The sequence below is a fragment of the Ranitomeya variabilis genome, chromosome 4, assembly GCF_051348905.1.
Source record: "Ranitomeya variabilis isolate aRanVar5 chromosome 4, aRanVar5.hap1, whole genome shotgun sequence".
Classification (NCBI taxonomy): Eukaryota; Metazoa; Chordata; class Amphibia; order Anura; family Dendrobatidae; genus Ranitomeya; species Ranitomeya variabilis.
Window position 1 is genome coordinate 436,586,305 of NC_135235.1, and position 15,203 is coordinate 436,601,507.

Consider the following 15,203-nt stretch of genomic DNA (forward strand, 5'->3'; position numbering starts at 1 on the left):
CAGAGCACAGGGGCCCCAGGCAGAGCACAGGGGCCCCAGGCAGCATATGGGGCCTCAGGCAGAGCACAGGGGCCCCAGGCAGCATATGGGGCCCCAGGCAGAGCACAGGGGCCCCAGGCAGCATATGGGGCCCCAGGCAGAGCACAGTGGCCCCAGGCAGAGCACACACCAAATCGGAGGCCGAGGGGCCCCGCCAACCAAATCGGAGGCCGAGGGGCCCCGCCAACCAAATCGGAGGCCGAGGAGCCCTGCCCACCAAATCGAAGGCCGAACGGCCCCGCCCACCAAAGCGGAGGCCGAGGGGCGCGGCCCCGCCCACCAAAGCAGAGGCCGAGGGGCCCCGACCACCACATCGGAGGCCGAGGGTCCCCGACCACCACATCGGAGGCCGAGGGTCCCCGCCCACCAAATCGGAGGCCGAGGGTCCCCGCCCACCAAATCGGAGGCCGAGGGTCCCCGCCCACCAAATCGGAGGCCGAGGGTCCCCGCCCACCAAATCGGAGGCCGAGGGTCCCCGCCCACCAAATCGGAGGCCGAGGGTCCCCGCCCACCAAATCGGAGGCCGAGGGTCCCCGCCCACCAAATCGGAGGCCGAGGGTCCCCGCCCACCAAATCGGAGGCCGAGGGTCCCCGCCCAACAAATCGGAGGCCGAGGGTCCCCGCCCACCAAATTGGAGGCCGAGGGGCCCCGCCCACCAAATCGGAGGCCGAGGGTCCCCGCCCACCAAATCGGAGGCCGAGGGGCCCCGCCCACCAAATCGAAGGCCAAGCGGCCCCGCCCACCAAGGCGGAGGCCAAGGGGCCCGGCCCCGCCCACCAAAGCGGAGGCCGATGGGCCCCGCCCACCACATCGGAGGCCGATGGGCCCCGCCCACCACATCAGAGGCCGATGGGCCCCGCCCACCAAATCGGAGGCCGATGGGCCCCGCCCAACAAATCGGAGGCCGAGGGTCCCCGCCCACCAAATCGGAGGCCGAGGGTCCCCGCCCACCAAATCGGAGGCAGAGGGACCCCGCCCACCAAATCGGAGGCAGAGGGACCCCGCCCACCAAATCGGAGGCCGAGGGGCCCCGCCCACCAAAGCGGAGGCCGAGGGTCCCCGACCACCAAATCGGAGGCCGAGGGTCCCTGCCCACCAAATCGGAGGCCGAGGGTCCCTGCCCACCAAATCGGAGGCCGAGGGGCCCCACCAACCAAATCGGAGGCCGAGGGGCCCCGCCCACCAAATCAGAGGCCGAGGGTCCCTGCCCACCAAATCGGAGGCCGGGGGGCCCCGCCAACCAAATCGGAGGCCGAGGGGCCCCGCCCACCAAATCGGAGGATAAGGGGCCCCGCCTACCAAATCGGAGGCCGAGGGGCCCCACCAACCAAATCGGAGGCCGAGGAGCCCCGCCCACCAAATCGAAGGCCGAGCGGCCCCGCCCACCAAAGCGGAGGCAGAGGGACCCCGCCCACCAAATCGGAGGCCGTGGGGCCCCGCCAACCAAATCGGAGGCCGAGGGTCCCCGCCCACCAAATTATTCTTACATTTGAATAAATAAAGTATATATGGATTCTAGACTCCCGATTCTTTAGAATCGGGCTGCCATCTAGTGTATCAATAACTATGTATATTGGTATGTTCTTTCTTGGCACAAATTTCAGGAAGTAGTATTTTAGGCAATTATATATTAGATGGGCATTTCCTGAAGGAAATACATGGTGCTTGAACAGCGCTACCAGCTTTACAGCAGCACTTTTCACACACGGGACTGGGGGGCGCGCTTACTTTTGCACCCGGGGCCGGGGGCGCGCTTACTTTTGCACCCGGGGGCGCACTTACTTTTGCACCCGGAGGCGCACTTACTTTTGCACCCGGGGGCGCACTTACTTTTGCACCCGGGGGCGCACTTACTTTTGCACCCGGGGGCGCACTTACTTTTGCACCCGGGGGCGCACTTACTTTTGCACCCGGGGGCGCACTTACTTTTGCACCCGGGGGCGCACTTACTTTTGGGGCCGCACTTACTTTTGGTGGGCGGGGGTCCTCGGCCTCCGATTTGGTTGGTGGGGCCCCTCGTCCTCCGATTTGGTGGGTGGGGACCCTCGGCCTCCGATTTGGTGGGCGGGGACCGGCCTCCGATTGGGTGGGCGGGGACTCTCGGCCTCCGATTTGGTGGGCGGGGACCCTCGACCTCCGATTTGGTAGGCGGGGACCCTCGGCCTCCGCTTTGGTGGGCGGGGCCCCTCGGCCTCCGATGTGGTGGGCGGGGTCCCTCTGCCTCCGATTTGGTGGGCGGGGACCCTCGGCCTCCGCTTTGGTTGGCGGGGCCCCACGGCCTCCGATTTGGTGGGCGGGGCCCCTCGGCCTCCGATTTGGTGGGCGGGGCCCCTCGGCCTCCGATTTGGTTGGCGGGGCCCCTAGGCCTCCGATTTGGTGGGCGGGGACCCTCGGCCTCCGATTTGGTGGGCGGGGACCCTCGGCCTCCGATTTGGTGGGCGGGGACCCTCCGCCTCCGATTTGGTGGGTGGGGCCCATCGGCCTCCGATGTGGTGGGCGGGGCCCCTCGGCCTCCGATTTGGTGGGCGGGGCCCCCAGGCCTCCGATTTGGTGGGCGGGGCCCCTCGGCCTCCGATTTGGTGGGCGGGGCCCCTCGGCCTCCGATTTGGTGGGCGGGGAACCTCGGCCTCCGATTTGGTAGGCGGTGACCCTCGGCCTCCGATTTGGTGGGCGGGGACCCTCGGCCTCCGATTTGGTGGGCGGGGACCCTCGGCCTCCGATTTGGTGGGCGGGGACCCTCGGCCTCCGATTTGGTGGGCGGGGCCCCTCGGCCTCCGATGTGGTGGTCGGGGCCCCTCGGCCTCCGCTTTGGTGGGCGGGGCCGGGCCCCTCGGCCTCCGCTTTGGTGGGCGGGGCCGCTTGGCCTTCGATTTGTTGGGCGGGGCTCCTCGGCCTCCGATTTGGTTGGCGGGGCCCCTCGGCCTCCGATTTGGTTGGCGGGGCCCGTTATCCTCCGATTTGGTGGGCGGGGACTCTCGGCCTCCGATTTGGTGGGCGGGGACCCTCGGCCTCCGATTTGGTGGGCGGGGCCCCTTATCCTCCGATTTGGTGGGCGGGGACCCTCGGCCTCCGATTTGGTGGGCGGGGCCCCTCGGCCTCCGATTTGGTGGGCGGGGCCCCTCGGCCTCCGATTTGGTTGGCGGGGCCCCTCGGCCTCCGATTTGGTGGGCGGGGACCCTCGGCCTCCGATTTGGTGGGCGGGGCCCCTCGGCCTCCGATTTGGTTGGTGGGGCCCCTCGGCCTCCGATTTGGTGGGCGGGGACCCTCGGCCTCCGATTTGGTGGGCGGGGACCCTCGGCCTCCAATTTGGTGTGCAGGGACCCTCGGCCTCTGCATTGGTGGGCGGGGCCCCTCGGCCTTCGATTTGGTGGGCGGGGCCCCTCGGCCTCCGATTTGGTTGGTGTGGACCCTTGGCCTCCGATTTGGTGGGCGGGGACCCTCGGCCTCCGATTTGGTGGGCGGGGACCCTCGGCCTCCGATTTGGTGGGTGGGGACCCTCGGCCTCCGATTTGGTGGGCGGGGCCCATCGGCCTCCGATGTGGTGGGCGGGGCCCCCCGGCCTCCGATGTGGTGGGCAGGGCCCCTCGGCCTCCGATTTGGTGGGCGGGGCCCCTCGGCCTCCGATTTGGTGGGCGGGGACCCTCGGCCTCCGATTTGGTGGGCGGGGACCCTCGGCCTCCGATTTGGTGGGCGGGGCCCCTCGGCCTCCGATTTGGTGGGCGGGGCCCCTCGGCCTCCGATGTGGTGGTCGGGGCCCCTCGGCCTCCGCTTTGGTGGGCGGGGCCGGGCCCCTCGGCCTCCGCTTTGGTGGGCGGGGCCGCTCGGCCTTCGATTTGTTGGGCGGGGCTCCTCGGCCTCCGATTTGGTTGGCGGGGCCCCTCGGCCTCCGATTTGGTTGGCGGGGCCCCTTATCCTCCGATTTGGTGGGCGGGGACCCTCGGCCTCCGATTTGGTGGGCGGGGCCCCTCAGCCTCCGATTTGGTTGGCGGGGCCCCTCGGCCTCTGATTTGGTGGGCGGGGACCCTCGGCCTCCAATTTGGTGGGCGGGGACCCTCGGCCTCCGATTTGGTGGGCGGGGACCCTCGGCCTCCGATTTGGTGGGCGGGGACCCTCGGCCTCCGATTTGGTGGGTGGGGACCCTCGGCCTCCGATTTGGTGGGCGGGGACCCTCGGCCTCCGATTTGGTGGGCGGGGACCCTCGGCCTCCGATTTGGTGGGCGGGGACCCTCGGCCTCCGATTTGGTGGGCGGGGACCCTCGGCCTCCGATTTGGTGGGCAGGGCCTCTCGGCCTCCGATTTGGTGGGCGGGGACCCTCGGCCTCCGATTTGGTGGGCGGGGACCCTCGGCCTCCAATTTGGTGGGCGGGGACCCTCGGCCTCCGATTTGGTGGGCGGGGCCTCTCGGCCTCCGATGTGGTGGGCGGGGCCCCTCGGCCTCCGCTTTGGTGGGCGGGGCTCCTCGGCCTCCGATTTGGTTGGCGAAGCCCCTCGGCCTCCGATTTGGTTGGCAGGGCCCCTCGGCCTCCGATTTGGTGGGCGGGGACTCTCGGCCTCCAATTTGGTGTGCAGGGACCCTCGGCCTCTGCATTGGTGGGCGGGGCCCCTCGGCCTTCGATTTGGTGGGCGGGGCCCCTCGGCCTCCGATTTGGTTGGTGTGGACCCTCGGCCTCCGATTTGGTGGGCGGGGACCCTCGGCCTCCGATTTGGTGGGCGGGGACCCTCGGCCTCCGATTTGGTGGGTGGGGACCCTCGGCCTCCGATTTGGTGGGCGGGGCCCATCGGCCTCCGATGTGGTGGGCGGGGCCCCCCGGCCTCCGATGTGGTGGGCAGGGCCCCTCGGCCTCCGATTTGGTGGGCGGGGCCCCTCGGCCTCCGATTTGGTGGGCGGGGACCCTCGGCCTCCGATTTGGTGGGCGGGGACCCTCAGCCTCCGATTTGGTGGGCGGGGACCCTCGGCCTCCGATTTGGTGGGCGGGGCCCCTCGGCCTCCGATTTGGTGGGCGGGGCCCCTCGGCCTCCGATGTGGTGGTCGGGGCCCCTTGGCCTCCGCTTTGGTGGGCGGGGCCGGGCCCCTCGGCCTCCGCTTTGGTGGGCGGGGCCGCTCGGCCTTCGATTTGTTGGGCGGGGCTCCTCGGCCTCCGATTTGGTTGGCGGGGCCCCTCGGCCTCCGATTTGGTTGGCGGGGCCCCTTATCCTCCGATTTGGTGGGCGGGGACCCTCGGCCTCCGATTTGGTGGGCGGGGCCCCTCAGCCTCCGATTTGGTTGGCGGGGCCCCTCGGCCTCCGATTTGGTGGGCGGGGACCCTCGGCCTCCAATTTGGTGGGCGGGGACCCTCGGCCTCCGATTTGGTGGGCGGGGACCCTCGGCCTCCGATTTGGTGGGCGGGGACCCTCGGCCTCCGATTTGGTGGGTGGGGACCCTCGGCCTCCGATTTGGTGGGCGGGGACCCTCGGCCTCCGATTTGGTGGGCGGGGACCCTCGGCCTCCGATTTGGTGGGCGGGGACCCTCGGCCTCCGATTTGGTGGGCGGGGACCCTCGGCCTCCGATTTGGTGGGCGGGGCCTCTCGGCCTCCGATTTGGTGGGCGGGGACCCTCGGCCTCCGATTTGGTGGGCGGGGACCCTCGGCCTCCAATTTGGTGGGCGGGGACCCTCGGCCTCCGATTTGGTGGGCGGGGCCTCTCGGGCTCCGATGTGGTGGGCGGGGCCCCTCGGCCTCCGCTTTGGTGGGCGGGGCCAGGCCCCTCGGCCTCCGCTTTGGTGGGCGGGGCCGCTCGGCGTTCGATTTGGTGGGCGGGGCTCCTCGGCCTCCGATTTGGTTGGCGAAGCCCCTCGGCCTCCGATTTGGTTGGCAGGGCCCCTCGGCCTCCGATTTGGTGGGCGGGGACTCTCGGCCTCCGATTTGGTGGGCGGGGACCCTCGGCCTCCGATTTGGTGGGCGGGGACCCTCGGCCTCCGATTTGGTGGGCAGGAACCCTCGGCCTCCGATTTGGTAGTCGGGGACCCTCGGCCTCCGCTTTGGTGGGCGGGGCCCCTCGGCCTCCGATTTGGTGGGCGGGGCCCCTCGGCCTCCGATGTGGTGGTCGGGGCCCCTCGGCCTCCGCTTTGGTGGGCGGGGCCGGGCCCCTCAGCCTCCGCTTTGGTGGGCGGGGCCGCTCGGCGTTCGATTTGGTGGGCGGGGCTCCTCGGCCTCCGATTTGGTTGGCGGGGCCCCTCGGCCTCCGATTTGGTTGGCGGGGCCCCTCGGCCTCCGATTTGGTGTGTGCTCTGCCTGGGGCCACTGTGCTCTGCCTGGGGCCCCATATGCTGCCTGGGGCCCCTGTGCTCTGCCTGGGGCCCCATATGCTGCCTGGGGCCCCTGTGCTCTGCCTGGGGCCCCTGTGCTCTGCCTGGGGCCCCATGTTCTGCCTGGGGCCCCTGTGCTCTGCCTGGGGCCACTGTGCTCTGCCTGGGGCCCCATGTTCTGCCTGGGGCCACTGTGCTCTGCCTGGGGCCCCATAAGCTGCCTGGTGCCCCTGTGCTCTGCCTGGGACCACTGTGCTCTGCCTGGGGCCCCATATGCTGCCTGGGGCCCCTGTGCTCTGCCTGGGGCCACTGTGCTCTGCCTGGGGCCCCATATGCTGCCTGGGGCCACTGTGCTCTGCCTGGGGCCCCATATGCTGCCTGGGGCCCCTGTGCTCTGCCTGGGGCCCCATATGCTGCCTGGGGCCCCTGTGCTCTGCCTGGGGCCCCTGTGCTCTGCCTGGGGCCCCATGTTCTGCCTGGGGCCCCTGTGCTCTGCCTGGGGCCACTGTGCTCTGCCTGGGGCCCCATATGCTGCCTGGGGCCCCTGTGCTCTGCCTGGGGCTCCATATGCTGCCTGGGGCCCCTGTGCTCTGCCTGGGGCCCCATATGCTGCCTGGGGCCCCTGTGCTCTGCCTGGGGCCCCTGTGCTCTCCTTGGGGCCCCATGTTCTGCCTGGGGCCCCTGTGCTCTGCCTGGGGCCACTGTGCTCTGCCTGGGGCCCCATATGCTGCCTGGGGCCCCTGTGCTCTGCCTGGGGCCCCATATGCTGCCTGGGGCCCCTGTGCTCTGCCTGGGGCCACTGTGCTCTCCCTGGGGCCCCATGTTCTGCCTGGGGCCCCATATGCTCCCTGGGGCCCCTGTGCTCTGCCTGGGGCCCCATAGGCTGCCTGGGGCCCCTGTGCTCTGCCTGGGACCACTGTGCTCTGCCTGGGGCCCCATATGCTGCCTGTGGCCCCTGTGCTCTGCCTGGGGCCACTGTGCTCTGCCTGGGGCCCCATATGCTGCCTGGGGCCCCTGTGCTCTGCCTGGGTGTAGGACACTGGTGACGTCACTTATCTCCGGACATTAGCTCCGGACATTAGCTCCGGACAAAGCCACGGAAGTTGGCACAAATTGCAGGAAGTAGTATTCTAGGCAATTATATATTAGATGGTCACCCTGAGTAAGATTTCCCCAGGATTCCAAAAAGAACTCATGTTTCCTTTGTATTGCCTTCATATACTGAGTGGCGTACATACAACCATTGACCCTACATATAAAAAAAGCATATTTTTTGCACTTTCCTATGCAATTAAACAAACATTAAGCAAGCACATACCAGCTAGACGGAGGCGGAAAGAACACACTTTCGGCCTGCATCTGGTGAATGGTTGCCTATGGCAATATTTCAGTATATGTGGGGAAAAAGCTCCCCAAGTACACTGTAGACTAGGTGCAATGACGAAGTGCACCTAGCCTTAACTTAAATAGGACCTAGTATATTTGATGTTAATTATAACCTTGGAGTTTCAGAGTTCTATTTGGCTCCTTTCTCAGTAGCTTTCCTCATTGGATATAGGAATGTGAAATTGTATTACAGATACTCAATCCAATTTATAACTAGGGAATTTGGAGGCCAATTAAACATCTTGAAGTTGTACCATTCTTGAACAATTTTTGCAGTGTTGCAAGGTGTATTATCCTGCTAAAAAGAAGACACTAACTAGGGAATTAAGGGGTCTATTGGGTCCTCAATAATGTTTTTAGGTAGGTGACATACGTAAAAGAAAAATACCCATGAATGCCTGGAACCATGGTTTCCCAGTACAACATTGTCCAAAGCATCACAATATCAGGTGTCCTCAAGGGCTATCAGACTGGTCTGCGGCTACAAAGTCCTATAAATAGCAAGCTGTGATACCTTCTTATTATAGTGAATAATGTATGCTTGCAGTAGCTGTTTTGGGAGATTGGACCTATCTTCACTTCATTAAGCCAGTCTTCACTCCTCACAATCAGTGAGCCTTTGGTGCCCATGACACTATCAACTGTTCACCATTGGTCAGTCAATAATAACTACTGTGCAATGAGAAAACTCCATAAAATACAGTATGTCATTTTAGAAATACTCTCAGTCAGTCATCATGCTATCACAATGTGTTTAAAGTTCTACTTTGATCTCATCTGACTAGAGCACCTTCTTCCACATGCCATGTATGGTGCACAAGTATCAAATAGAAGAAGGTGCTCTGGTCAAGTGAGACCAAAGTAGAACTTTTTGGGCTAAATTCAAACCACTATACGGGGTGGAAAACTAATACTGCATCCTGAAAACATCATCAACATCATCATCATCATCATCAAGCATAGTGGTGGCAGCATCATGCTACAAAGTATTGACTCGGCACTGCAGGCTGAAGATAAATGCACATCCCAATTTTCAGATTTATATTTTTTAAATATTTAGAAAACAATGTATTATTTCCTTTACACTTCACAAATACTTGCTACATTGTGTTAATATACATCACATAAAATACATTTAAATTTGCAAATGTGACATGAAGAAATGTGAATACGTTTACGGGGGTATAAATACTGTTTCAAGACACTAAGATGAACAGACGAAGCAAGGTTTGTATTAATGGACACATGGACAAAAATAAGTGCCACACACTGAAAACAACAGGGGACACTTTTCACATATGAGGTAAAAAATAGGTGGGTGAAAAAGGGGCTTAACAGTTCACATCCCTTTACGAGGGCAATTATGACTAATGTTGCCCGATCAATCTATGTTCATTTATTGTGTAACTTTCTGACTAATCTTGAAGCCCGAAAGCACAAACTCATGTCGACCAACCCCGATATCAACGGGTTTGACCTCATGTGTATGAGGGAGTCGGCCAACTGATTGTCGGGGGAGATGTGGATCTGGCATGTCCAATTTCAGACGGCAAATCGCTATGTTATCCGGGAGATAAGCCACCTGCCAACTTGTCTGTCAGCGGCTTTTTCATAGAAAACAGAAGTGCCGACAGCTGTTTAACGCATACCGAGGCTTTCATATACATAGTTGCATCAAAATATAAATGTTTCTTTGTCCTACCTTTGTTCTCCAGGACTTCACAAGAAGGAAGCACAAGAACAGCTGCTAGAGTTACTGTCCAGATCATTGTTGAAACGTGAAGAACACAGTTCCTACCATGTAAGCTCAAGGAGAATACATAAAATACGTAATATAAGTAATGGCAGTGTTCAGGGAGTGAAGTGTGATCTCTCTTCATTTACAGTACACTCCTATTGGCAAACAATGTGGCATAAACAAATCCTGATATCTGCTACATTAGATCCTGCCATCCATTGGTCAGGAAAACAATTTGGAAGCTAAAAGAATGATCAAAAGAGGAACAGAGTTTAGCAAAATCAAAAGTGAAACAACCTCAAACTAACTCCCATTGACAGTCATGTGCTTTAGGAATTTCCAATTCAAATCACAAAACATGAACTATCGGAAAACCCATGCCTTTTTTCTTGTTTTCATGCTATGAAGTATTAAAGGGGTTTTCCACTTTCAGGAAAATGGACTTCAAATGCTCTAAGATACTTAAAATAAAAATAAAAGCCGATGCACACCCTTGCAACATCCTGTTCTGTCTCCTCGCCGCTGCTTGGTTCTTCATGTTTTGCCTGCGGCAGTATCGCCACTTCAACAGTACGCATCAAACTGTTGTAAACCACTGAGCTCTGCAGTTCTTGCCCTCTACCTTAGCCAAGCAGCTGAGCTCAGTGATTGGCTACAGCAATGATGCCTACTGTCGACTTGACATCACTGCTGCAGCCAAAATACCGAGACCCAAAAAGGGTAAGGGATCCTGCGCAGGAACGGAGACAATGAGTACCTTCTCTGTACGTTTAGGCTGTGTGCTACAGTGCGTTTTTGATGCGTTTTCGCTGCTTTTTTTAGTAGAAATGGGCCAAAAACGCTATAGAATCCTTATGCAAGCTAATTCAATGACAATCCTGAAAAGTTTTGCACATGATCAGTAAATTTCGTTTGAGTATTTGTAGTGTGTTTTTTTTCTGTAGCATGTCCATGCCTTGTGCGTTTCTGCAGCATTTTTCATCCATTGACTTCAACTAAGTCAGTCAAATACGCAGCACAGCAAAAATGCAGGTATAAAAATGCTTGCTGATTTATTGTTTGCGTTTTTACCAGCTTCATATAGTGTTTCCCACGCTGTCATCTGTGTGACAGCATGGGAAACACCGGCACGGTGGCTCTCATCTGTGGTAAGGTTACCAGTCTTAGCTCTGCAAGGTCATGCTGTCAGATGTCAGTGTGACCCCACAACTGTGACTGTGACTCACAGCCCAGCCACGTAGTATATAGCACAGACATGTAGTGTATAGCACAGACACATAGTATATTGCCCAGCCACGTAATATATTGCACAGCCACATAGTATATTGCACAGCCACATAGTATATTGCACAGCCACGTAATATATTACACAGTCACGTAGTATATAGCACAGAGACGTAGTATATAACACTGCCCATGCAGTATATAACCCAGGCCATGTAGTATAGAGCACAGCAATGTAGTATATTGCCCAGCCACATAATATGTACCACAGCCACGTAGTATATAGCACAGCCCACATAGTATATAGCACAGAGATGTAGTATATAACACAGCCCATGCAGTATCTAACATAGCCCACGTAGTATATAGTAATGTGGACACCATATCCCTGTTAAAAAAAGAATTAAAATAAAAAAATAGTTATATACTCACCTTCCGTCGGCCCCCGGATCCAACCCAGGAGTTTACCGATGCTCCTCGCGACACTCTGGTCCCAAGAGTGCATAGCGGTCTCGCGAGATGATGACGTAGTGGTCTCGTGAGACCGCTACGTCATCATCTCGCGAGACCACAATGCATGGACCGGACCGTCGCGAGGAGCGGGAAAGGCGCCGAAGGTGAATATATAATGATTTTTTATTTTTTTATTATTTTTAACATTAGATCCTTTTACTATTAATGCTGCATAGGCAGCATCAATAGTAAAAAGTTGGTCACACAGGGTTAATAGCAGCGTTAACGGACTGCGTTACACTGCGGCATAACGCGGTCCTTAACACTGCCATTAACCCTTTGTGAGCGCTGACTGGAGGGGAGTATGGAGCGGGCACTGACGGCAGGGGAGTAGGGAGCAGCCATTTCGCGGCTGCACTGTGCCTGTCGCTGATTGGTCATGGCCGTTTGAAGGTGACCAATCAGCGACTTGGGATTTCCGTGACAGACAGACAGAAAGACGGAAGTGACCCTTAGACAATTATATAGTAGATAAGGGCCTTTATTCTGGGTGTCTATGTTTTTATACAAAATCACTGAATAGGACCTGTGCACAGTATATACCGTATGGGAATAAACATACTAGAAATAGGAGGAAACCAATATGGGTAAATAGAGCTGTAAGGGGAGCAATAAGTGACAAAAAAAAGCATTTAGAGAATTAAAGGAAGTAGGTAGTGATGAGGCATTAAATAAATATAGAAAATAAAATATAAATATATTTTGTAAAAAGCAAATCAAGGCAGCAAAAACTGAGACAGAGAGACTCATTGCCAGAGAGAGAGAGTAAAAATAATCCCAAAATATTCTTTAACTATATAAATAGTAAGAAACTAAAAAATGATAGTGTTGGCCCCCTTAAAAATAGTCTGGGTGAAATGGTGGATGAGGATGAGGAAAAAGCCAATATGCTAAATGACTTTCTTCATCAGTATTTACACTACAAAATCCCATGGCAGACAATATGATCAGTGATAGCAAAAATTCCCCATTAAATGTCACCTGCTTAACCCAGCAGGAAGTACGGCGGCGTCTAAAAATCACTAAAATTGACAAATCTCCAGGCCCAGATGGGATACTGTCATGATTCCCAATGGCAGGGACATGGGCAAAAACGGACCAGCTCTAGGAAGATGGTATCTCAGGTAACCGCGATGCTGAACCTAACACGTAAATAAAAGTAGCCAGGGGGTGTGCCTACGTTGTATCCCTAGACACCTCGCGCCAGCCGGAGAGCTAACTACCCCTATAAGAGGAATACACAGACCTGGCTTGCCTCCAGGGAAACCCCAAAAGTTATAGTAGCCCCCCACATGTAATAACGGTTAGGTAAGAGGAAAACACAAACGCAGTATGAATATAGATTCAGCAAAGTGAGGCCCTCTGACTAGATAGATGAAAATACAAAAGAGGACTTCGCGGTTACCTCAAAACCCTAAGCAGCCATCCTGAAACTACCTTAACTCCGTTATCAACTCATGACACCGGAGTAGTAATTTCAGATCACTAGAGCTTCCAGCAGCACGAGAAATATAAATGCATGCTGGACAAAACAAACACAAAAAGCCAAAGATTTCAACTTAGCTGAATTGCAGACTTGGAGCAGGTAGCAAGCAACAGAGATGCTCTGGTAACATTGATTGCCGGCACTAGAGTGACTGAGAAGCCAGACTAAATAGGAAACTCCCAATTTCCTGATGAAAACAGGTGCACTGGAAACACAAGACCAAAGTCAACCAGTACCACCAGTAGCCACCAGAGGGAGCCAAAAACAGAATTCACAACAGTACCCCCCCATAAGGAGGGGGCACCGAACCCTCATGAGAACCACCAGGGCGATCTGGATGCGCCCTATGAAAGGCGCGAACCAAATCAGAGGCATGAACATCAGAGGCAGTCACCCAAGAATTATCCTCCTGACCGTATCCCTTCCATTTAACCAGATATTGAAGTCTCCGTCTGGAAATACGAGAGTCCAAAATCTTCTCCACAACATACTCCAATTCACCCTCCACCAGCACAGGAGCAGGAGGCTCAACAGAAGGAACAACCGGTACCTCGTACCTCCGCAACAACGACCTATGGAAAACATTATGAATGGTGAAAGATGCTGGAAGGTCCAAACGAAAAGATACAGGATTAAGAATCTCCAAAATCCTATAAGGACCTATGAACCGAGGTTTGAACTTAGGAGAAGAGACCTTCATAGGGACAAAACGAGAAGACAACCACACCAAGTCTCCAACACGGAGATGATGACCCACACGACGATGACGATTAGCAAACTGCTGAGTCTTCTCCTGAGACAACTTCAAATTGTTCACCACATGACTCCAAATCCGGTGCAGTCTATCCACCACAGAATCCACTCCAGGACAATCCGAAGACTCCACCTGACCAGACGAAAAACGAGGGTGAAACCCTGAATTGCAAAAGAAAGGAGAAACCAGAGTAGCAGAACTGGCCCGATTATTGAGGGCAAACTCTGCCAACGGCAAAAAGGCGACCCAATCATCCTGATCAGCAGACACAAAACACCTCAAATACGTCTCCAAGGTCTGATTAGTTCGCTCCGTCTGGCCATTAGTCTGAGGATGGAACGCAGATGAAAAAGACAAATCAATGCCCATCCTGGCACAGAACGCTCGCCAGAACCTAGACACAAATTGAGATCCTCCGTCAGACACGATGTTTTCCGGGATACCATCTAAGCGAACCACATTCTGAAAAAATAAAGGAACCAACTCCGATGAAGAAGGCAATTTGGGCAAGGGTACCAAATGAACCATCTTAGAAAAACGGTCACACACCACCCAAATGACGGACATTTTCTGAGAAACCGGGAGATCCGAGATAAAGTCCATAGAGATGTGCGTCCACGGCCTCTTCGGAATAGGCAAGGACAACAACAATCCACTAGCCCGAGAACAGCAAGGCTTGGCCCGAGCACAAACATCACAAGACTGTACAAAGGTACGCACATCCCGAGACAGGGAAGGCAACCAGAAGGACCTGGCCACCAAATCTCTGGTACCAAAAATTCCAGGGTGGCCCGCCAACACAGAAGAATGAACCTCTGAGATGACTCTACTGGTCCACTCATCTGGAACAAACAATCTCCCAGACGGACAACGATCAGGCCTATCAGTCTGAAACTCCTGCAAAGCACGTCGCAAGTCTGGGGAGACAGCAGACAAAATCACTCCATCCTTAAGGATACCCGTAGGCTCAGAATCACCAGAGGAGTCAGGCTCAAAACTCCTAGAAAGAGCATCTGCCTTCACATTTTTCGAGCCCGGCAAGTATGAAACCACAAAATTAAACCGAGAGAAAAACAATGACCAGCGCGCCTGTCTAGGATTCAGACGCCTGGCGGACTCAAGGTAAATCAGATTCTTGTGATCTGTCAAGACCACCACCTGATGTCTAGCACCCTCAAGCCAATGACGCCACTCCTCAAATGCCCACTTCATAGCCAAGAGCTTCTGATTACCGACATCATAATTTCGCTCGGCGGGCGAAAACTTTCGAGAGAAGAATGCACATGGTCTCATCACTGAGCAATCGGGACTTTTCTGCGACAAAACCGCCCCCGCTCCAATCTCGGAAGCATCAACCTCAACCTGAAAAGGGAGCGAAACATCAGGCTGGTGCAACACAGGGGCAGAAGAAAAGCGGCGCTTAAGCTCCCGAAAGGCCTCCACAGCCGCAGAGGACCAATTGGCAACATCAGCACCCTTCTTAGTCAAATCAGTCAGAGGTTTAGCAACACTTGAAAACCCAGTTATAAATCGACGATAGAAATTAGCAAAGCCCAAGAACTTCTGAAGACTCTTCAGGGAAGTAGGCTGCGTCCAATCACAAATAGCCCGAACCTTGAAAGGATCCATCTCAACAGAAGAAGGGGAAAAAATATACCCCAAAAAGGAGATCTTCTGAACCCCAAAGATACACTTTGAACCCTTTACAAACAGAGAATTGGACCGCAAAACCTGAAAAACCTTCCTAACCTGTTGAACATGCGACTCCCAGTCATCC

General features: G+C 56.5%; 1 protein-coding gene across 1 annotated transcript in view; it reads right to left on the bottom strand.

Moving 5' to 3' along the window:
• EBI3 (Epstein-Barr virus induced 3) overlaps positions 1 to 9,708 on the bottom strand; it is a 66,635-nt gene extending 56,927 nt beyond the window's left edge. The window contains exon 1 of the mRNA XM_077251432.1: positions 9,414 to 9,708. Within this exon, the coding sequence (XP_077107547.1) occupies positions 9,414 to 9,591 (178 nt within the window). The 5' untranslated portion in view covers positions 9,592 to 9,708. The remainder of the gene's footprint in view (positions 1 to 9,413) is intronic.
• Between the last annotated feature and the right edge of the window lie 5,495 nt (positions 9,709 to 15,203).